Raw genomic sequence first — 24241 nt, 5'->3', positions numbered from 1 at the left:
CAACTTACCATTTCTGAAGGTAGGTCAACTTACCATTTTTGGAGGTACGTAATCAGTACCATGTATCTTATTATGGTCTTCCCATATTATCTTCATTGCCTGTTGATAAAGAGAATAATTTGATGTAATTGGGATAAATTAAAGAGAAATTGTAATTATCTGACCACAAATCTCCTGAATCTATGTACTGTAATTCACATAATGACATTGTATAAATGTGACCATAAAAAATGGCTGCCTTCATACACTTGTAGGTTTTCTTAGTTACTGGTTCTGTTCTGTTCTGTTCTATCTTACCTGCCCAAAGATTCCTGTAAAGTAATACACCTTAACTTGAAAAAACAAGTGTAAACTGGTTCTATCTAGACCTGTCTAGTTTTTACCTGACCAAACATTTTAGGGAATTCATACACAAAACAAGTGCAAACTGGTTCTATCTAGACCTGTCTAGTTCTTACCTGACCAAACATTTTAGGGAATTCATACACAAATCAAGTGTAAACTGGTTCTATCTAGTTCTTACCTGTCCAAACATTTCTGGGAAGTCATACACGTAGGTAGTAACATTCTTATTTGCCTGGAATCTCTTGAGTTGTAGATGGTCCTTTGTCATGTAGGGAGTACTAACTAATAAACCATGCAGTAGACCCTGTTTACCACCATATGCCTCAAACATTATCTGTAAAATATCAAATATTTACTACTATCATACAGCCATAAACATAACAAATACCATTCTATATACTGGACAATTCAGATAGTGAAAAAAATGATAAGACTTGTGTTTGATTTCTGCTGCTTTGGGGAATGGAGTTTGCATTTGTAATGGGAAATAGTGACTTTAAACACAAAGGCATAACACAAAATTGGTTAATATTTTTCAACTTTCCACATTTGTACAACATAGTATGTGGTATAATTCCATATTTGTAAAGAATGCCATATTTGAACACAGTGTGCCATATTCGGACATAGTATGCCATATTCCATATTTGGACAAAGTATGCCATATTCCATTTTTGGACACTATGCACACATTCCATATTTGGACATAGTATGCCATATTCCATATTTGGACACTGCGCATATTCCAAATATAGTCACTGTGTGCTAATTGCCACATTTAGACATAATGTCTCATATTCCATATTTGGACAGAGTGTGCCAATTTTCATATTTGGACATGTCTCATATTCCATATTTAGACATTGTGTGCCGTATTCCATATTTGGATATAGTATACCATATTTGGACAAAGTATGCCATATTTGGACATAATAAGCTGTATTCCATATATGATGCCATTTTTGTAATCCTTACCTGGCCTGTGTTTGTATCAGTCGCTTCCTTGTAAAGACTGATATCCAGATAGTATCCGGATTCATTAGTCAGGAAAACACGGATAGGGATCCGTTTCCCAGATGCTGTCAATCTGAATATTTGAAAGAAGAAAATAATTGAAGTCTAGAAATTTACAACGAAACTTATGATAAGGGAAGTTTGCATAAACGATGTAATAAGGGATGTTATGTCTTGTTGCAGCTGATCTCAATCATGAGATATGCAAATATGCCTAGCAACAACGGTTGTCAAACATGTGATCGTGGTCAAGCTTTCTCTGTGGCCATCATGTGCGATGACGTTGAGAACAATAGTGTTGCTAAGCGTTTGACACTTTCAGCTTAACCACCCTCACGTGGTTGTTATGGATGCAATGGTTCATGCGTGATATCATGAGATCTGCCACAAGATGAAAAAGAGCGTATTGGAATGGAATCCTTTGATCTGCAATATTGTATAGCTGGATATTTTCATGACAAATTTTGCCATTTCACAGTCTTCAATTAGTTCTCAATGACTAATTTTCATGAATTACAGAGTCTGGTACATTGTGTTCATGTACAAGACACTTTATCCTATTTATTTTCGTGTTCTTGTTTTCCAGTGAAATAAGCCAAAATTAATCTTTAGTGAACATTTCCAGGTTTATCATCTAGTGCACAATCCTGGGCCAATTAGCATCTATTTATGTTAATGAGCAGTGTTACCATATGCAAATTTAGATGCAAAGGATTATGGGGCTATCTGTAGCATTGCTGTAACACAAACTTTGAGGTGTGTGAAGAACGGAGACCAACTTGCAAAAGTCTTGTTACCAAGACAACGTACTTTGTGGTTAGAAACAATATGAGAAATTACATACAATAATGATAAAATTCTTATTGTCACATTTCCCATGATGCACTTTTACAGATATTCAAGATGGTGGGTTGACACATCAGGACCTATTCTATTCTATTTTGAATATCTGAAAGACGCTTCATCTAATTGGCTGATACATGGTTATACTTTGACATAATGACTTCATCAGCAAATAACAGCCTCTAATATATTTGCCAATGTTCCATACCTGACAGTCAGTTTGAGTTCAGCTTGTAGAACCCTCAGTTTCCATAGTCTAGCACCGTACCTCAATACCATAGACCGTATGTTCTCTACAATCTTAGCAGGGTCCATGATAACGGTGGGTACAAAGTTCAAGAAAATATGATTGCAGTCTGTACGCTTGGCCTAATATGTGGAGAAATCAAAGGCTTACTTTAATATGGTAGGGGACTTCAATTTTGAATATCTTCAAGGGGAACACCACTACAGGAAATAGAGACATTTTCATAAACTATGGGTTCTGGAGAGTCATTTCATGATTTTACATCACCTACAACTACTTGCGATTTCAGAGAAACATCAAGTTGATCATGTGAATTTATAGGGTATCTTTGCTATGGGCTATTGCATCATGGGAGTTAGCATAAATAATGTATTCAATGGTTGAACACTGAATATTCATGAGAGCTGTTTTACACTGAAGTGTATATCATTTTGGCACTCATCATTAAATATTTTGTCTTTCTCATACCTGGAATATGATGTATTGACAATACTAACTTACCAGTGGATGTGAGAATGCAACCTCTAACTCATCCAGTGCCTCTAACAACATTCTCTCTCCTTCATTCTGCATATATTCAAATGAGGCTTCCTTAGTAACCAGGTCAGAGTGACGGATGATGGCACGTACAAAGAACCTGTAGTCTGTCACCTCTTGACCTTTCTCGACCTGAAAGGTGAAAGGTCATTCAAAATGTCAGAGAAAACGATTCACAGTTAGTATGGATAGCAACTGATGTAAAGCTAAGTACATTACTGGTTGACTCAGAGTACATGTAGCAAAATAAAACACTGAATGTTAACCAATCAAATCGCATGTATCATAACAAGTTTCAGTGTTTTTGTTATAGCAATAAACTCTAACCGAGTTCCTCAGTCACACCACCACAGTTTCCTACCAGTGTTTTTTGTTGAGGGTGGCAAGTAGGTAAAATATACCTGCATTTCTCAGTCATTTCACCAGGGTTGCCGACCAGTGTTTTCGTTGAGGGTGGTAAGTAGGTAAAATCTACCTGAGTTCCCCTGTCATTTTACTAGGGTTTCATACCAGTGTTTTCGTTGAGGGTGGTAAGTAGGTAAAATCTACCTGAGTTCCCCTGTCATTTTACTAGGGTTCCCTACCAGTGTTTTTGTTGAGGGTGGTAAGTAGGTAAAATCTACCTGAGTTCCCCCAGTCATTTTACTAGAGTTCCCTACCAGTGTTTTTGTTGAGGGTGGTAAGTAGGTAAAATCTACCTGAGTTCCCCAGTCATTTTACTAGGGTTGCCTACCAGTGTTTTTGTAAGGGTGGTAAGTAGGTAAAATCTACCTGTGTACCACTGTCAGTTTACCAGGGTTCCTACCCATACAATGGTGGCAAAGTATGGCAAGCTACACCAGTTTTACCAGATTCACCCTTTCTGTTACCAGGGGTTCCAAAACCTGAGGAAAAACATAGTAAGATGTATCACCCACCTTTGCAGAACCTATATACAGGTGCATTCTGTGATTCTGCACATGAATAGCCCGGAGATCGAAATTCCTCATACGATTGATTTCAAGTTGAAATGCCAGAGCTGGCTCCAGATGACGATAAATATTATCCTCACTGAACTGTAAACAAAACAAGACAGAAAACGTCAAAAGTATTATCAGAAGAAGACTGCATTCATTAAAATACTTTGTTTGCTGCCCTTGAATTCTCACTATCTACAATACAATTCTATGCATCGCTAAGGAGTCAAATGGAACCGCGCGACCGCGCTTGCATTTGTCGACACCTACACTTCTGGTCGCCTATGTCAATACACGTGAATGTTTCTTCCAAACAGTTTAATTTGTAACAAATAAGACAAACGCAAGTTTTAAGCTCATATAATTATGGTGGTGGGAAATTTAAATATGTACAGTATCTTTCCAGAGCAAAATTACAAGAGATGTCTACAACTGAAAATGGGAAAGAAACATTCCTGTGTATTAGCATAGTCGACCGGAAGTGTAGTTGTCGACATTAGAACGCGTTGTCGCGCGACTTTGTTCCATTTGACTCCACAGCGATGTGTAGAATTGTATTGCAGGTAGCGAGAATTTAGCACAAAACGTACCAGGCAGACAGAGAAGAAAAACAAACACAGAAAAACACACAATGCTAGCATATGTCATGCAGAATTCACTTTGCAGTTGATTTATTTTCAGTTTGTACCTGAATCTACTAGATTGCTGGAATATAAATGTCAAAATCCAAAGTTTGATTCTTTTAAACAACTTTTTAGAGATATGTGTAGTTATTCAGAAGATATTTGGACGGTCTTTCCATTTACGTTAGTATAAAATATGGCCTTTCACTATCATTTTGAGCAAAATGGTTTCCTAATTCTACCGACAAACCTACCCGCACGCAGACAGCAAAAAAAGCATTAAATTGATGATGTATACTGTAACTTAGAAATCTTTGATGAAACACAAAACTTTTTGACAGAAAGATCTCAGACATGGCAAGTAGACACTCACATCTCAAGGATGGACAGATCCGTCCAAATTAGTAGGTAATCATGGAAATGCAATAGTTATATCATGGAAAACATGATCCCTTAACGATTGTTAAATTGCAAAACAATCAACAGCGCCCTCAAGCGGTTGCTAAAATTATGATAAACAGCGCCCTCTAGCAGTAATGTTGTGATAACCACATAACACCCAATAATGAACTGCTCATGATCATGATCAGCATTGCCATGGTAACATTTGACATGGCTATTTGTTTGTTTATAAAATGTTGACATATGTATCAGTCTGTGTATGTTAAACTTAAAGCAACACATCAAAATAGTATGTATTGTAATGCAATGAATTCTATCTAAAACTAAGTATATTGTTAGTTTAAAGTCTATCTTCACCTCGTCTCGTCTCGTCTCATCTCGCTGCCAGACTTAGTGATATTCGTCCCTTTGTAAGGCACATGAAGTGTGCCTCGAGCAGCAAAAGCAGCAAGAGTGATCGGTGACTAACACTTATCTGCACCTAACCCTTTCACCTAATTGGCACGTATCATTTTCTCTTATAAATGTTTTAGCCAGGTTACATACTTTTACCTGCTTTTTCATGGACCCGACTGGAAACAAGTCTTTGACCTGGTGGGTTATCCAAGTAATTCAACAATTTGTACCAGTTTTTAATCTGTGCATCTGTTATTTGTATCAATTTTGCTGATTTACTAAAATAAACTAAACAATGAAATCTATTCTAAGCATTCTCCATGATCATGTCAGCTTGCAACATGATCATAAACAGCGCCCTCTATCATGAGTAAACAAGACTGATAGTTTAGTCGAAAGCTCTCAGCTTGTCAACAGCGCCCTCTATCATAAATAAACAAGGCTGACAGTTTGCAGTCAAAAGCTCTCAGCATATCAAGCTAGCTATGTTGTGTATATTGGTTAAAATTCTAGTACTCATAAATCTAATTTTATCTCCTATATGTCTTTTAGTGTAACTCATTATTTTGCATAAATCTATCACACACATATTTACAAATCCAGTTTTGTCTTGTGAGTGTGAACAGGGCGAGTGATAACATTTGATACAAACACGCAACTGAGATTACTATGGACAGGTAGGAATAGAACGTTTTCCAATGTATTGTTTGAGGGGGTGAGGGGCAAGTGGAAAGTGTAGGGGAGGGAATAATGATGCAAGTTAAGACAAGCAAAACAAAAATAAAGAGGTATGTTATGGCTAACCTATCAATGGATAGACAGTTTAGAGATGAAAAGGCAGCCATATTGAAATAATTGTACATGAAACATGCAACTCAAACAAAATCAGTCAAGCAAATCATTCATTCATCAAACACATGCAATAAACCAAAACTGACATGCATGTATTAATAGTTAATACATTGAAAATAGGGCATTGTTCTGAAGTTTTAGTTGGCAAATAAAAGTTTTAATCTTTTGTATTTACTAAAAGCGAAAGGAAAGTAGAAAGCTGGAAAGTAGGTCAAACTCACAAACCTAATAAATCTGAATAATCATGTATGCACATATACAGCAAGCACACAATCAAGTTTTCAACAAACAGCAACTACGCGGAAATAAAAATAAAACTCAAATAATATCACTCCAAAGTAACCTAAAAGGCATTTTTTTTTGTAATCAGACAGTTTGGATGAATTCTACAAAAACTGATAGACCTTTTCAACAAGACACACCCTCTAGAGGTGAAATAAGAATGTAATGAGACAGTTGGGAAGTAATTTACTAGAAGTTGTGCTGATAGGCCTTGCAAAAAAGTGCACCCTCTAGTGGTGAAACAAGGATATGGTGTAAAGGGATGAATGTTGAGTCTACAAGAAATTAAACTGACAGACCTTTTCAACAAATTGCACCCTCTAGTGGTGAAATGAGGACATGGTGTAATTGAATAATTTTAAGAGTCAACAAAAATCTAAACTGATAGACCTTTTCAACAAAGCATACACTCTAAAGGTGAATGGTGGACACGACTTATGAATAAAGTTATGATGGAAATGTTTTGTAAACAGGAATGGTATATTACTTGCGTGTATTGTAAACAGAATGGCAGTAGCTAACATTAAACAGGCAAGGGCTATCGATTGATGACAAAGTAATATGAAAGGCCTATTAGATGGAATGATTTGTAAGTAGAAAAGGCCAACCCCTAGATGGCATAGTAAACAGGAAAGGTCTATCATTAGATGGCATAGTAAACAGGAAAGGTCTATCACTAGTTGGCATAGTAAACAGAAAAAAGTCTATCACTAGGTGGCATAGTAAACAGGAAAGGTCTATCACTAGGTGGCATAGTAAACAGGAAAGGTCTATCACTAGATGGCATAGTAAACAGGAAAGGTCTATCACTAGTTGGCATAGTAAACAGGAAAGGTCTATCACTAGTTGGCATAGTAAACAGGAAAGGTCTATCACTAGGTGGCATGGTAAACAGGAAAGGTTTGTCACTAGATGGCATAGTTAACAGGAAAGGTCTGTCACTAGATGGCATAGTAAACAGGGAAGGTCTATCACTAGGTGGCATAGTAAACAGGAAAGGTCTATCATTAGATGGCATAGTAAACAGGAAAGGTCTATCACTAGATGGCATAGTAAACAGGAAAGGTTTGTCACTAGATGGCATAGTTAACAGGAAAGGTTTGTCACTAGATGGCATAGTAAACAGGAAAGGTCTATTTATACATGACATGATTTCTGCACAGGAAAGGCCTATCGCAAACACCATTGAGTGTACCTGGACACCAACAGGATGTTCTGTTGTATCAGTTTGGAGAAAGGGGATTTCCTCCTTCTTTCTCTATGAAAACAACCACACAAAACATTAACTTGTAGTGGTGAAATAAAACTATAAAGAATGTACTATAGTGACTGGGGTGAGAAAAGGAGAGGAAAATTAAACACTTGGTAAAATTAATGATGTTTGTTTTCAATCAAAATTCAAAATCTCCATTCACTTGGATTCTAGGCTACTACTGAGGTAGGTTTACTTACATTACGTATTGAAGAACCCTATAATCATGAAATGGTATAATCTACAGATTTGAATTTTGGTTATTCCATTTTATAATAGGTAAGTTCACTTACATGCCCTTGATTAGCTCTTGTGGTGGTATCCTATAATTAGTAATTTGAAAGTGGTATGGTCAGATTCTAACATTTGAATTAGGTTATTCCATTCTTTAAGAGGTAGGTTTACTTTAACATTAAGTCTTGTGCCACCCTTTAATTATAATAATGGTATAGTCTAACTAATGAAATTATGTGGTTATTCTATTCCATAATAGGGAGGTTCACTTACATTAATCATGAAAGTGGGTGCAGTTTAACAAATGAAATTGTGGTTATTCCATTCCATAGTAGGCAAGTTTACTTTACATATTTTAGAACGCTATGATCATGAAAATGGTGCAGCCTAACTATTGAAATAATGGCTATTCCATTCTATGATGGGTGGGTCTTACATTAATTCTTGTGGCACACTATACTCATCACAATGGTATGGTCTAACTAATGAAATGTAGGTTATTCCATTTTTAATAGGGATGGTCACTTACATTATAATTATGAAAGTGTGTGTAGTCTAACAACTGAAATGATAGTTATTCCATTCTATTAAGTGTATATTTACTAACATTAAATTTTGTGTCACCCTATAATCATGAAAATGGTATAGTCCAATAATATTGAAATAATGGTTATTCCATTCTATAATGGGTATATCAACTTACATTAATACTTGTGGCACCCTATAATCATGACAATGGTACAGTCTAATTATTGAAATGAGGGTTATTCCATTCTATAATGGGTATATCAACTTACATTAATACTTGTTGCACCCTATGATCATGACAATGGTACAGTCTAATTATTGAAATGAGGGTTATTCTATTCTATAATAGGTAGGTTTACTTACATCAAGCCTTGCTCTGTAGGTGAAATATTTAGGAAATTCTCTCCTCTGCAATACGATAAATGTAACTCTCCGGATACCGTGTTGGAAAAGTACTTCTTTCTGTAAACACAAATACAGATATTGTAAATGGGAAAACTGCTGTAATTCGTGAAAAAATTCTGATGTATGCGTACACATCTGATTTGGACACTTACGTCATTGAGTACACTGTTCTTCAGCTTTGCCGAAAGTAATCGCAAACATCTTGTAATGTATGTGATTACTTTCGGTAAAGCTGAAAAACAGTACACGCAAATAATGTAAGCGTCCAAATGATGTAAGAGCAGTGAATGCAACTTCACAAAGAGAAGTGTAAGAACAACAGACCCTGGCAATCTGAATGGTTTATACCATAGAGTGTTTAAAACTAAATGTAAAATGAAGGTAACATATAAACAATTCCTGTTTATCCACATTGATAAAAGGGCTATTGTTGTACGACTCATGACCCCACATACTGAATATGCACACTGACCTTTGAACCAATCTACATAATATATACTGACCTTTCACCTCAATAATAACTGCTGACCTTTAACCTAAAAGAATATCTTTTGACCCAATGTACTGAATGTGTATTCTGACCTTTAACTTCAATGTCCTGTGACCCAATGTACTGAATGTGTATTCTGACCTTTTACCTCAATGTCCTGTGACCCAATGTACTGAATGTGTATTCTGACCTTTAACTTCAATGTCCTGTGACCCAATGAACTGAATGTGTATTCTGACCTTTTACCTCAATGTCCTGTGACCCAATGAACTGAATGTGTATTTTGACCTTTTACCTCAATGTCCTGTGACCCAATGTACTGAATGTGTATTCTGACCTTTAACTTCAATGTCCTGTGACCCAATCTCATGAAAAAGTATATTGATCTTTGACATAAAAGAATGTTCTTTGACCCAATCTAATATATATATACTGAACTTTGACCTAAAGAATCACTGTTGACTTGTATGATACTGAATTTGTATTTTGACCTTTGACCTGAAATGACTCAACAGCTTCCACTGCAAATAGACTAATATTTGCCTCTGTACACTGACCTTTGACTGGGAAAACTTCAGGAACTGCTCAGAAAACTCGGCATCATTTCCCTTCTCTAGGGCCATCGCAACATTGATTATATGAATTGGTTCATCTGCACATATCTGGTCAATCTGTAAGGGATACATGTTCAAAGGTTAAAGAAGGTAGAAGAAATATCAAACGGAGATATGACTCAGTCTCATGGTCATTAGCTGTCACAAGAGGGCAGTAGTCATTGAAAAGGTCTATTTCAATATTCTTGTTGTAGGGGCAAGAATTAAACATACTGACAAAAAACTGATTAATTATCATGACAAAATAATCATAATGACTACTTCTGACACTAGAGGGCAGTATTCCCTTACAAGATTTACTCTAATGAATGTTGACGTCTTTTCAAGGGTTATCATCATCAATCATTTATGAGTTTTCTTTGTGATATCTTTCAGAATCGAGAATATAAAAGTATATTATGACTACTTATGACACCAGAGGGCAGTGTTCACTTACAACATTTACTCTCATGTTAGTTGACATCTTTTCAAGGGTTATCACCAATCATTTATGCTTTGTAATATCTTTCAGAATCAAGGATATGAGTATATTATTACTACTTATGACACTAGAGGGCAGTATCTACTTCCAATTCTAGTTATATGATTCAGAAGTATTATTGAAACTGTGCAACATATTTTTCAAGTGAGGTACAGGTGATGTCTCTTGTTAAACTGTTCATAGGTTCAAAGATCTCTTTTCCAAGGACGTACATGAGATGAAAGCGTTTTTTGCCAGAATTTACTGACCTGTGTCGGATCATACAATTTCTCTCTACTGCTACTCTCCATTAAGTGTGGACTGTCAGGTGGACTTCTACTGAATAATGCAAGGATCTCATCAAATCGACTGAAAAGACAAATTTAAAAAAAAAATTAAATTTTATCCCAATCATGAAAATTACTATCTTAGCGCCAGGACAATATGCAATAGTTGGTTAAGAGTATTCTTTATGGCCTGATATGGTTTGCGGACTGAGGTTGTATCTGTACTACCGGGGTCCACAATACCCATATCCGAGTCGTAAAGATTTTATCACATACCCCATCCCATGTAGTGGCATGGAAACATCATTTGAATCAGTTGCAGTGTTCTCTGTGGTCATATTTTCATGAGTTTTGTGAGTGCAAGTGCAGCAGAAAAAACTGCAACCATGAGTGTATTGATACCCCCGAGTACTAACACAGGAACTCATGTTTGTTATTAAGTCTATCTGAAACAGAATATTTACATAAAAATCAATGTGCGATTACATAATTCTGTGTGTAAGGAATGATCATGCCTGCATTTGCATATCATTTGCATATAATTTTAATGTCGGTATGCGATAATATTTTCTCTGCAATACACTGTAGTGCAAATATCACAAGTATGCATGTAGTGATGCAAGAAATCACTGGTAGATATGTAATAATGTAAATTATAACCTGTGAAATTCATCTATAGAGTTGAATGTACACATGACTCCCATTCTTTGACAGGGTGGTGGTTGGTGTTCCATGTCTACCATATCTTCACTTAGACTTGCAACACGTGGTGGAGCATCAGGACGTTTGGACTGTATCATCCTACAGGTATTGAGACATAATAAAAACGTGCACAGATGATCAAGATGTGAAATATTCTCTGACAGATTTGTTCTTCTGGCTTTCAAGTTAGAGAGTGTGGGAGGTGGGAGGTATTGAGGTTTAGGGGTTAAGAGGCAAATTAGAAAATAGTTTATCAACTGAATTATCAAGAAATCAATATGGAATTTCTCTTGGCGGACGTTGATTGGGTAAATAAAGAATGGGGATGTATGTATGTATGTATGTATGTATGTATGCATGCATGCATGCATGCATGCATGTATGTATGTATGCATGTATGTATGTATGTATGTACGTACATATGTATGTATGTATGTATGTATGTATGTATGTACATGATTGTATTCCTTTGTTTATTACATTGATATCAAATCTCATTACTTTTTATGTTATACTTAACACTCAAGAATTTTTTTTTTAAGTAAGAAGAACAAGACCACCAAGTTGACTCATGTTACATGCAGTTATAAAACCATCATTTTATCAGTCTTACAGTCCCTCATCCCAACATAAATATCACAACATGCATTATGGAACAACCCTTGAACTCTCCTTAGAGTACCGATATTAAAAGGATTTCTTAGCTTAGTGTTTCCCGTTTCAACAACCAGGTATATCATGCAATTTGTATCCCTTAGTAATATCATCCATACTTCCACTTCTCTGTGAAGAGGTTTTAAAAATATATTTCTACCCGAAGCCCTCATGCATCTTTCATAATACAAATGGTTTACCAAGCTCCCTGGTCATCCCTATGAATAATATGGAATCACCCAAGACTATAGCCTGTGAGGTCACAGTATATGTATATGTTTGAAAATAGGGGTGAACAGGATGGTCTTATATGGTTGCACCTCAACCATTACATGTACATTAATAAATGAAGTTAACAGAATGTGAGTTTTATTAAACTCAAACCTCAATAATATCTTGCTATTTCTAAACAAGATACAGCATATTGCAGGTTAGCGTTACCTCTCTGTTTGATACAACGACGCAGAAACCAATAATGGCAGTGAAATGAACTAACTTGCCATCATGCAGACATCAAATGCTGATGACAAAACATTGGCACCCAGGTGTCTGCATCTCGTTGCAATACGTTTAAATTGTCTATTTTATTCAGATTAAATGTAACAAGAAATTTCAATCTCGATATCTTGAAGTTAGCATATGCGGTTCCTTACTGGTTTCTGCGTAATCTTATCAAACAGAGTGGGTGAACACTAATCTACAGTGCGCTGTAGATTTCCTGTTTAAAGGAATACAGTCTTTATACCAACGTTAAATCAACTTTGTAAAGTTAATGAAAAATGAAAAAGCATTGGAGATTTTGCTGCTGCGTTTAAAATACATTGTTTTAAAGCAAGCATCTCATGCTATAAGCAGTTTTTTTTTTAAAATTCATGTATGGTTTGCAAAGAATTCATGCTTAGCAGGTTTTTTTTTTTTCAATTCATGCATGCCGTGCAGAGTGAAAACAGACCTATCCACTGGTATGAGGATATCCAGTCTTGACAGATAAAAGAAATCAAGGAAGAGATGTAACAAACAACAAAATAAAAACAGAATAGACACAAGGCACAACTTTCAATACAAGATGAAATCTGATTTGAAAAAAAAAAGAATTATGAAATAACAGAAACACAAAATTTTCTAATTCTACAAAAGATCACAATTAAAACTCTACTGTTTAATGCGTTACCATGACATTGAGATTTAGGAATGTAAGTTACTTGTAAGTGGCACGAAACTTGTAACACATTTTTACACATTACGGGCTATTTAGTTCTTCATGGTTATACTCTGCCACAATTTCAAACTACTACAGAAGGGTGTCAAGTGATTTTATTGTTTACAGTTGAGTATATTAAGTCTGGGAACTTAAGGCAGAATGCACCAGTTCAATCAAAGTTTTTAAAACCCTTCCAAACTTTACCATATGAAAGTTCGTTCCTGGTCATTTTGAAATAATAAAAGAAATTGTTGGGTTCACCATCTTGTTTTCTTGGAAATTGACGATGTTTTATTTTTGCTAAATTAGGGGAAATATAGTACTAGGCAGCCATATTGGATTCTAAAATGAATGAATTTTGTTATCATTTTAACCTCTATTTCAAAAGTTTATGCAATGACCCGTGATTTTACGGTACAATGGGTGCGAACGTTTTTGAATGAAATAACAGAAATAATATAAGATTTACTATTTCCAAGACACATATGTTAAATGAAATTCTATCAGGGGTGAGGCTGGGGTTGGGAGCAATAGTACATGAAATGAAAAAAAATGGCATTACTTGGGATAAGTACAGTGCTAGTCACTTTTATTTCTTCACAAAAACATAGGATCTAATCACACCATGAACACGAGTATATCCCTATCCACATTTTACAAGGAGTTGGACGTATGAACCAAAATACTTGGGTTCCGAACATTCATGTTTATTTAATGCTCCATTAGTACTATTTTACCAATCACACAATCAACAATATATTCACTAAAACTCGTTAAAATACCACTAATTAGACACTGTACATATTAATTAGAGGCTGGTTGTATCCATAAGTAGTATAGTAACATGTTGAAATTGTGATTGCATTTGGGGAGTGAAACAAAAATATGGATTTATTGCCCTGCACAGATACATTTACCCACAAATGATTCAATACCATCATAGTGTATGACATTAGGAGTAAGTTATTATACTTAACAAAACATTCTCAAAAAAAATGTCGCTTTAATGAACATTGGAGGATGGACTAATACTTGTTATATTCTATGAAACATGCATGTGAAAAATGCTGTTGGTATTCTAACAGTGCTGAAAACAAAATCAGAAATGTTTGCACATGCAATGCCAAAAGGTGAAATGCATATCAATGAGAAACTGATCTCAAGGTGCATTAGTACTTGCATAATTAGTTGTTTGTTTTGCAATGTAACTATGGCAACTAAAGGAACTACATAAAATGGAAAACATAAGTTTGGAATATTGACAGAGCGCCTACAGTGATACTTGTTGACAAAGTTCACGACCATATTAATGACTTTCCTTGAGTTGTCACAACATTTTATCATGTTTTTCAAGTCAATTTTACCATGTCAGACATTATGTTTCAAGGCTTTAGATTGGCTGTCCGGAGGCTTATACTCTAGATTGTCCAATCAGATCTCAGATAACAAGCCATTCTTACCGAAAGACATGATGTCATAACAAATACTTCTGAATCAAAAGTTTCAAATAGGATTTGAAATTGGCACAAGCTGAATTTATCTGCTTTTTTTTTTTTTTTTTTTTTTTAAATTTCTTGGTGGTTTACTAAAATACTTACACATAAGACAACATTTTCAGTAAATTGACCAATCTTCTGAATTTGTTTGTATTACTGAGGATTTCTTGATATTTTCATGGCATACACACACTAAATTATGTCATCACATTATTACTTCTCACAATTTTCAAATTTGAGTTCTGCCAATAGTACATTAGGAAATATACTTCAGGAAGTATAACAGTACAGGTACATTTAATATGTAGGAAAAATACCCACTCCCACTACACACACCCCTCCCCACTCCCCCCCCCCCCCCGCCAAAAATGCATATACTCAGCTTGTGCCACTTTCATTGAGGCATTATTCCAACAATTGAACTGAATTATTTGACAGTTAGTATAAATTTAAAATATCTGAAAATAGTCTTGTTATTTTTTTTCACCTAAACGAGGAAATGTTGGAAATGCAATGAGTACTCAACATATCAAAACTGTGTATAGAACTGCAAACAGACAAACGGTCGTGAACCTTGCATAATTAGTAGTAAAGAAGAAAAGAAAAGAAGGTGAAATAACAAGTGACGTTAATACTAAGATGTATTTGTTGCCATACCTTAGTCTTGGAAATGTAGCTTGACTGTAAAAATACAGTGAAACAGAGAAAGAGATGAGACAGAACGAGACACTTAGTATACATTATGGGTTACTATGGTGACAAAATGGCAGCCATATTGCTAGCAGCTATTTTGTTTGGGTAATGAAATCCTGTGTATTGTCTGTTGTCATAGTTACAAAATAGCAGCCATCTTGCTATAGCCATTTTGAGTAATATAATATGTAAATTATCATTGTTGTTATAGTAACCAAGTGGCGGCCATCTTGCCTACAGCTCATTTGATTGGTTCACATTTTTTAAGGTATGTAAATTGTCATTTGTTGTCATGGCAATGGCATTTCTAAATGACATTCACAACTAGGTTTGCACTATGGTTGTCCATGCATTTTGAATTTGAAATGATGAACACATTCTTCCAATTTGTGTAAATTGAAATATACAGATATAAAAAAACTATGACGATAGAATTTAAATCTAAAATGGTTATTTTCTAACAGGAGTATGTACTTATAGAAATTTCATTACAGGAATAAGAAAATTGAATATTTAATACTACTTTTTTTTACTGAAAACTAACTTTTTTGTCATATTTTACATTTTACGAAAGAGGAAAAGAGTATAGTTCGCTACAACCAGCAACAGGCAAGCATTTACAAGTGGAACTTGTGACAAACAGAAAGTAAAAATACTGTAAACCTAGATATTTTTACCACTAGGAAATGTTTGCGAGATTTCAGTCTCCGCTGGTACTAAATTTTTACTAATTATTAGACTGGTACATTGTGTTCATGTACAAGAAGGTATTTTAGTCACTACTACTTATTTTTACAAAATACCAGATTGGTACATTGTGTTCGTGTACAAGAAGACATTTTAGTCACTACTTATTTTTGCGATATTATTTTCCAGCAAAAGAAGTGAAAATGAGTCTTTAGCTAAAATTTCCAGGTTACAGTATGATTTGGATTAACTACCACTTGCCACAGTACGGTATATTGGAAGTAAAGTGACTTGTGTTACATTTCATCTTTTGATAAGAACAGTTTTATGGCCTCTTTATGTGTACATGAATGCCAGGATAACTGGAAATTCATTGTGAATGTAGGCTATTCTGTAAAGAGACCATAAAACTGTTCTTATCAAACCATGAAATATAATACAAGTCTTCATACTTCCAACATGCTGTGCCAAGTTTATAAATCCAATTTATATATTTAGTTTCCGTGTTTGTAACAAGTTCTGCTTGTAAAGGCTTGCATGTCACTGGTTGTAATTCGTTAGTCAGAATACATTGTTCTATGGTACTCACAGCATGCTTATCAAGAATCAGAGTTTGAGTTAAGAATACAGAACAGATAATAAAGATTCAAAGATTGCAAGTGTAGGCCTGCCTTGTTTTGTATTTTCTTTGCTGTAACACAGTGTTTTCCTGGTTGGCAGTTTTATCTGATTATCCAATCACATTGTCAGAAGTAAATGATTGGCAGCAGAGTTACGCAAATGCTAGCTTTAGACAGCCAATAAGATCAGAGCACTTATGTGATAACACTGATTACAGACACCTAAATGTTGTATGTCTAAAATAGATTTTCAAAATATTATCATTTATTTCATTTGTATTTTGGCGTAAAAAGTACTGTCAAAATTTCATGTTTCCTATATTATAAGCAAGCTTAGAAAGCTAGGCTTGTAAATATAAAGAAAAGAATACAGCCAGTTTAACACTAGAGGGCGCTACCACTAGCATTGTTAACTAAAAGCATTACTGGTGTGCATTCACAGCTCATAGACCCTCCATGTGGAGGGTCTCCAGCTTTAGCTATATAGGAATAAAAATAGTTTTTCAGAGATGAGAGATGATAGCTTGTTTCTATTACATCATGAGTTCTATTTCGCTATAATAAATATGTACATAAGATATCAACAGCAGTTGCTAATTAACAATTGATGCAACAGTCATTGTAGCACACTTAATGATACCGTACTGCTTCAAAAATTCACTTAATACATCCCTCTAAAGTTCTTCACATAACACTGATGACTTGTCATGTAGAATATCAACATCATCTCATCAAACATAAAACAAATTTGTGAGATTTTTAAACAGACAAAATTGTTGACATTTTCAGATACATGAAATTTGGAGTTTTTCGAACACACAAAAACTTTACATTTTTGACATATGCAATTATGTAGACATATACTATTTTAACAATTTCAAATACTAAATACAATTTCAACATTTTCAAACATGAAATTGAACTTTTTTTTGATAATGTCGAATATCCTTCATTGGACCATTTATCACCTGCAAATGCCAATAATTACCGACAACTTCCTAGGCTGTACACAGATATATGAGTAACAAGACACTGACAACATTACCTGTTTGGATGTGAAGTTGGTAACATAAACTGAAACTCTACCACACACAGATCATCATGGAGTCTGTGATGGTGTACACAGTTCAGATCATAGGCAATGTAGGCACGACGTACATACACCTGAAAAATAGTATTCCCATATATTTATCTTTGTTCATGGAAAATACAAGTAACATAAGGGGCCTTGTCAATATGAGTTGAAGATGATGGACAGTGCAAGCTTACTGTAAATGTTCACCCATGGGGAAATACGAGTGACATAAGGGGCCTTGTCAATATGAGTTGAAGATGATGATGGGCAGTGCAAGCTTACTGCAAATGTCCACCCATGGGGAAATATGAGTGACATAAGTGGCCTTGTCAATGAGTTAAAGACGATGGGGAGTGCAAGCTTTTTTTGAATACAAAATTAATTTATGTAAACTTATCACGTTAAATTTGAAAGGTCAATGTTGAAATACAATGACATTTGAGTATGGAAAAGTTATATGACAGCTCTAGAAAAATTGGTCCAGAACAAATAAGTGATCCTATCTATTCCTTCAGAAGATTACATTGATAAGATAACACTGTGTGAAATGTGGGATTGAAACTTTGGGCTTTCAAGGAACATATCTGATGAGGTGAAAATTTGATGAAAAAAAATCAAGTTGTTAGAGAAAAAAGTAGACTCTGAACCAACGAATAATCTCATCAAATCATTATTGCTTCATTGATAAGATAATGGTTATGTGATGACTTGGGATTCAAATATTGGGCTTTGAATTCTTTTTTAAAAGTTAGTTTTCCATTTCTTTCCTCCAATACAATTATCCTGACAACAGGGTTGTGTAGGACAAGGGATTCAAATATTGGGCTTTAGATTTGTTTTCATTTCTTTCCTCCAATGCAGCTGTCCTGACAGCATGACTAAGGAAGAAACCAGGTACGTCATGGGATCAAATATCGGGCTATGAATTTTTCTTAATGTAAGTTTTCCATTTCTTACCTCCAGTGCAGCCATCCTGACAACAGGGTTGCTATGGAAGAAGAAACCAGGTAAGACATCAAAGATGGCCGTCTCAGACATGATAAGTTTCTTGAGATTGTCTGGACAGAACTGATGACCATACATATCAATGGCAGACAGGAAGATAGACTCCACTTGATTACGGCGTAGTTCATATGAAGGCTGGTGTGCTGCGATTAGAACCTAGTAGTGTAATGAATGAATACTACATTAAAACAGAACACAATTCTTGAATTTTGTAAAAGAGAAAATGAAATAGAGATATATACATTATCATGTCAGTGCAGAAAAGTCGAATCTGCTAAGCAATTGTATAGGCAGATACAACCTTACTGTACTGACGCGAGATATTTCTAAACATAATGGGAAATTCCAAAATCATATTGATAAATAGTCTAACTCGTAATTTCTAAGCTGTAACTGACATATCATTTTTAATATCATCCCTACATTTGAGGTATTTTAGAAGTAACCGTTCTCTTTTTTCTAAACCCTGTCATTGCCTTTTTTATTTGTGTTGTCCATTGTTTCTGTGTGTAAATTGTACGAATTGAAAAGCTATAGACAAACAAATATATAAAAAAAATGTACTGATAATCTCTAGTCATCGAAAGTGATAAGCTGCAATCACAACTCAACTCAGTGAAATAAATGAACAGCAAAATAAATAAAGTGCCACTTTATATATCTGAAAATATTCAAAGCAACTGCAAAATTCCTTCACATTTTGTTGACAAAAGGCACAAGATATTCATTGCGTGGACTGATAGATGTTCTTTTTTGATGATGTTTTTGTAGATTTTTTTTATAAAAAGTTATCGTACCTCGAGATATGATATTGTAAATTCTCACCTGTCTAGCTCTCAATGCAACTTTAGCATTTTCAGTTTTGTTAAGTGTTGTTAATTCTCCAAGGATACCACTCAGGTCATCCGTCAAGCCTGGTTCCTTGCCACATAAGTGATCCTAACAAAATTATAGTTAAGTTAATAAACACTTAAAAATTGATAGTCCAAACTGAAACACAACAAGGGTGCGAAAGTTTAAGATGATACAGTTCTGATATTTAAGTAAATATTAAGTAAAATATCTGACGTTTGAAGTAAATAATTATACGGTATACCTTGGTGACACTTTTTTTATTGACATAAATTATATTTCTGTCGATTTCTGCCTTGTATGCAATCTCCATATAATGCTGGTGGGTTTATATATACATGTACATAATCTCAATTCAGTTGTGATAAAAACATGAAATTAATTTCAGTACAATCACCGTGGTTCATGACAAATTTTTGGATGTGCCATGAAAAGCATGGAATAGTAAAAACATTGACAAAATGTAACTGTAAACATTACAATACACATAATGTAGCTACTAAAGAGATCTGTCTTGATCTACTACCAAATGAGAGTGACTATAGAGTTTCAATTAGGTGGCATGGTGTTTTCTACTACCAAATGAGAGTGACTATAGAGTTTCAATTAGGCAGCATGGTGTTTTCTACTACCAAATGAGAGTGACTATAGAGTTTCAATTAGGTGGCATGGTGTTTTCTACTACCAAATGAGAGTGACTATAGAGTTTCAATTAGGTGGCATGGTGTTTTCTACTACCAAATGAGAGTGACTATAGAGTTTCAATTAGGTGGCATGGTGTTCTTTATGTCTCACACACCCTTTTTGTTCCGAGTTACATAAAACAAAATACAGACACTGATAGCATGTAAGCATATAAAATGATATATCTGATCTCACTGTGAACAAAAATCAACATTACATTAGGATGAAACATGGAAGATTCAAGCACATAATGTTATTGTTTAATTGTGTTAACAAAGAGATGAAAAGGTACATGCTATTACTGCCTGTATTTTGTTTGTGTGATATTTGTAGTAAGAATGTGTAAAAAATGGACTGTCACCTAACTGAAACTCTATAGTCACCCTAGTTTGCTAGTACATGTATCACACAGAAATTTCACAAGGGAAAGATTAGGCAAAAAAAAGAAAAAGAATTATTTCTGGTTAGTGCGTGTTTGCAGTCTGCAAATCTGTGGGGAAACACAAAAATACCCCTCCGATCCCTACTTCAGTGAAGACAACTGCAGAGTCAATCATGAACAAGCACACACACTTGCTCTAAAGTACTAAATAAAAAGAACAGTAACTGCCATAAATACATGTAGTAGATTGCGTTACAGGTTTGTCAATAAAAAAAATTAAAAAATTCACGTCGTCACACCACTTCAGACACAATATCCTGACCAGAATCAATTATTTTTTTTGTTTGGCCTTATTGTCAGATTACTGAAGGAGACAATAGAAGACAATAAAAGACAATAGCTTACAATTAGCATGATGACCAGCATATTCTTCTTAGCAACTTGTGAATGAGAGTATATGTTGGTAACCACAGCTGATATATCACCCTTGTGTTTATCACGTAGAGCCATTAAACATTTATCATATGGTCCTTGCTGGAACTGTGTCTCTACTTGTAGGTACATACGTAACATCTCTTGTACTACTGCCTTCATGTGTCCACGTATTCCGTTACGATATCTGTAAAATAATATAAATTACTTTATGAGAAACATAACTCCTGTAAATTTGTAGGATGTAAAATCTGAAGCATTGAAGTATTGTATTGTATTGTATTGTTTATTGTGTTCTATTGTATCGTATTGTATTGTTTATTGTGTTGTGTTGTATTGTATTTTATTGTGTTGTACTGTACTGTATTGTGTTGTATTGTATATTGTATTGTGTTGTGTTATGTTATATTGTATTGTATTGTATTGTATTGTATTGTATTGTATTGTATTGTATTGTATTGTATTGTGTTGTTTTATTTTCATCAATATGTGCATATGAATTATTACATATATACCAGAGAATATGTGCACTGGTGCCTGCACACACTAGTGGTATTATTACATATATATCAGAGATTACCTGCACTGGTGCCTGCAGACACCAGTGGTATGATGACATATGTACGAGAGATTACTTGCACTGGTGCCTGCCCACACTAGTGGTATGATTACGTATGTACCAGTGATTACGTGCACTGGTGCCTGCACACACTAGTGCTATTTTCACTGCAGTGCAATACTAAAAACATTACTACATACTTGCAAGCAAATGATATGCAAATGAGGATGCGATTGTTCCTACACAAAAAATCATGTGATCATGTTTTTGGCTGAAGTGGCAGGGAAATCTTGTGTCAGTTGGTAAACTGTGTGCTTTTTATGGATTATATTTACAATATTGTCAATTTACCTCTGTACTTGTTGTACAATGCCCTGTGTGTGCATAAAAAACAAATCTCTATCAGCTCTCTTGTTTAGTGTGGCTGCATATCTGTCAATTACATTGGCAATCTAAGTGAAAAAAATGGAAACAAATGACTACAATTAGTTTACACACTTTTAATTACATATACATTTAACCCCATGCTAATGTTTGAATCAAGGCAAGAACACTGAATTTAACATACAAAATATAGAATTTTTTTCATTCAGTTCAGAGATATCTCTATGGCTCTTGGGTAACAGTAAATGCCAGGGTCAGGGTGGGGTGGGGTGGGGTCATACAGTCATACATACTATTCTAAGCATTGGACCAGCTAACATGAGCTGGATATATTTAAATTCAATCCTGTCCAATCCAGTTGTAACCAGTTAGATCCAGTTAAAACCACATCTGCTGGTAATGTTTATACATGTACTATAATAGGAAATTTCTTGAATAAACTTACATCATTACATATTCCAATTTAACTTAGTTTTAATACAATATCATCACCTTACTCTGTACAGAACACCTTCACTAACAACACAAAGAATTTACCACAAAATAAACACATGTAACATAAAATACCAACACTGCACTGAACAAAGACAAAATGGTGATGTCATAACTAATCTGATGTAACCTACATATTATTAGTTTCTATAAGAATTCATCGATGACTACAGTCATAAACTGGTTGGAACCAGTTGAAACAGTTAGGTCTAGCTAAAACCATATCAGTCTGCCATCTGCTGGTAACATTACTATGACAGGAAGTCGCAACCTGGTTGAAACAAGTTTAAACCAGTTTTTGTTACTCACCTGCTGGCTTGGAAACTGACAGAGAACAGATGTAATGTTACTGCTATATGAAGCAAGTAGTTTCTTGATTTCCTTTTCTACATTGGATGGAATTCTGCCTGAAATACTGGATATCATTTCATGCATTTCCAGCAGAGGTAGTGACGGCTCTCGTAATGCCTTGGTCAGAGTTTCTACAGTTTCACTACACTGCAATGAAGGAGGGTAAAGGTTCTTGAGCAAAATATGAGTTTAGAGTTTCGCATAGTGGACAGTCATGAAGAAATTCAAGATGGCTCAGGTATTAAAGTATAACTATTGAACATTTGGCATTGCTAGATTTACTGTAACCAGTCTAAACTGGTTTGATCCAGTTTGAACTAGTCAAAATAATTACCTTAGCCTTGAAGTACTTATCAGGGAGACAGTACCCATCCATGATATAAGCTAAGGACTCCCTAGCTTTCTGGAAAATCTGATGTAGTTTCCATCCTTGAGTTTGAGTTGTAGTTTGATCTGGGAAACGACCTTCAAAGGGTTGTGCCTGGTGGGGCAAGAAAGTATAATAAAAGTAAAACTATCTGAAGATTAAATTTTCGTTTGGGGTTTGTAAACAGAACAAGTATCAGTCCAAAATGAATACCTAATTATCATACATTTGGCAACATTAAGTCTTGTTTCTGTATCCAACAACTCGTGTTTATCTGTCGTTACTAACATATTTTAAGTAGGAAAATATTGTAAAGTTGTTTTATGAATAAACACCCATTTACAATAATAATAATAAACTTTATTCATCCAAATAAATTCGGAAATTTGTTGAATGGTCACCACAAGAGCAGCGCCCTAGTGCTCTAGTGTTTAAGAAGCAGGAGGAAACTGGAGTACCCCGGGAAAACCTTCGTTGTTCGGCAGGGTCAAACTGAGCATCACCCTTCTTACATGCAGACCTGGTTAAATTTTTGCGGGTTCGAACCCAGACTGCAGAGGTAAGAGGTGTAGTGTACGAGCTAACCGCTCAGCCACTGACAACCCATTTGTCATCCATACGCCCATTTTGATCTCTTTCTCCAAACCCATAGTTCCTTTTGTACAAACAAATACTCCTTGGGAGAGAGAGGATTAAAGTTACAAGACATGACTGCTAATAAATTTATTTACTTACTCTATGAACCCTGGTTGGATCATCTAAGTTGAGATTAGCTACAATATTACCTTGGTCAAATACGGCACCTGGACGTTTGACATACATTACACTGAAAAATAGA

General features: G+C 35.0%; 1 protein-coding gene across 1 annotated transcript in view; it reads right to left on the bottom strand.

Annotated features, from left to right (window-relative positions):
• The window catches only part of LOC144452652 (acetyl-CoA carboxylase-like), a 73373-nt gene that overhangs the window by 15422 nt on the left and 33710 nt on the right, over positions 1-24241 (bottom strand). The window contains exons 20-39 of the mRNA XM_078143791.1: positions 24139-24229; positions 23371-23517; positions 22995-23183; positions 22161-22261; positions 21224-21437; positions 19726-19839; positions 18853-19056; positions 17866-17984; positions 15478-15501; positions 11428-11568; positions 10750-10849; positions 9964-10077; positions 8875-8973; positions 8043-8072; positions 3904-4041; positions 2951-3118; positions 2411-2571; positions 1321-1432; positions 524-679; positions 34-99 (exon numbers count right to left, since the gene is read on the bottom strand). Coding sequence (XP_077999917.1) covers positions 34-99; positions 524-679; positions 1321-1432; positions 2411-2571; positions 2951-3118; positions 3904-4041; positions 8043-8072; positions 8875-8973; positions 9964-10077; positions 10750-10849; positions 11428-11568; positions 15478-15501; positions 17866-17984; positions 18853-19056; positions 19726-19839; positions 21224-21437; positions 22161-22261; positions 22995-23183; positions 23371-23517; positions 24139-24229 — 2488 coding nt within the window. The remainder of the gene's footprint in view (positions 1-33; positions 100-523; positions 680-1320; positions 1433-2410; positions 2572-2950; positions 3119-3903; positions 4042-8042; positions 8073-8874; positions 8974-9963; positions 10078-10749; positions 10850-11427; positions 11569-15477; positions 15502-17865; positions 17985-18852; positions 19057-19725; positions 19840-21223; positions 21438-22160; positions 22262-22994; positions 23184-23370; positions 23518-24138; positions 24230-24241) is intronic.

This window comes from Glandiceps talaboti, chromosome 23 (assembly GCF_964340395.1).
Source record: "Glandiceps talaboti chromosome 23, keGlaTala1.1, whole genome shotgun sequence".
NCBI lineage: Eukaryota > Metazoa > Hemichordata > Enteropneusta > Spengelidae > Glandiceps > Glandiceps talaboti.
Note: the sequence above shows the minus strand (reverse complement) of the source record. Positions and strands in the feature narration are given on the sequence as shown.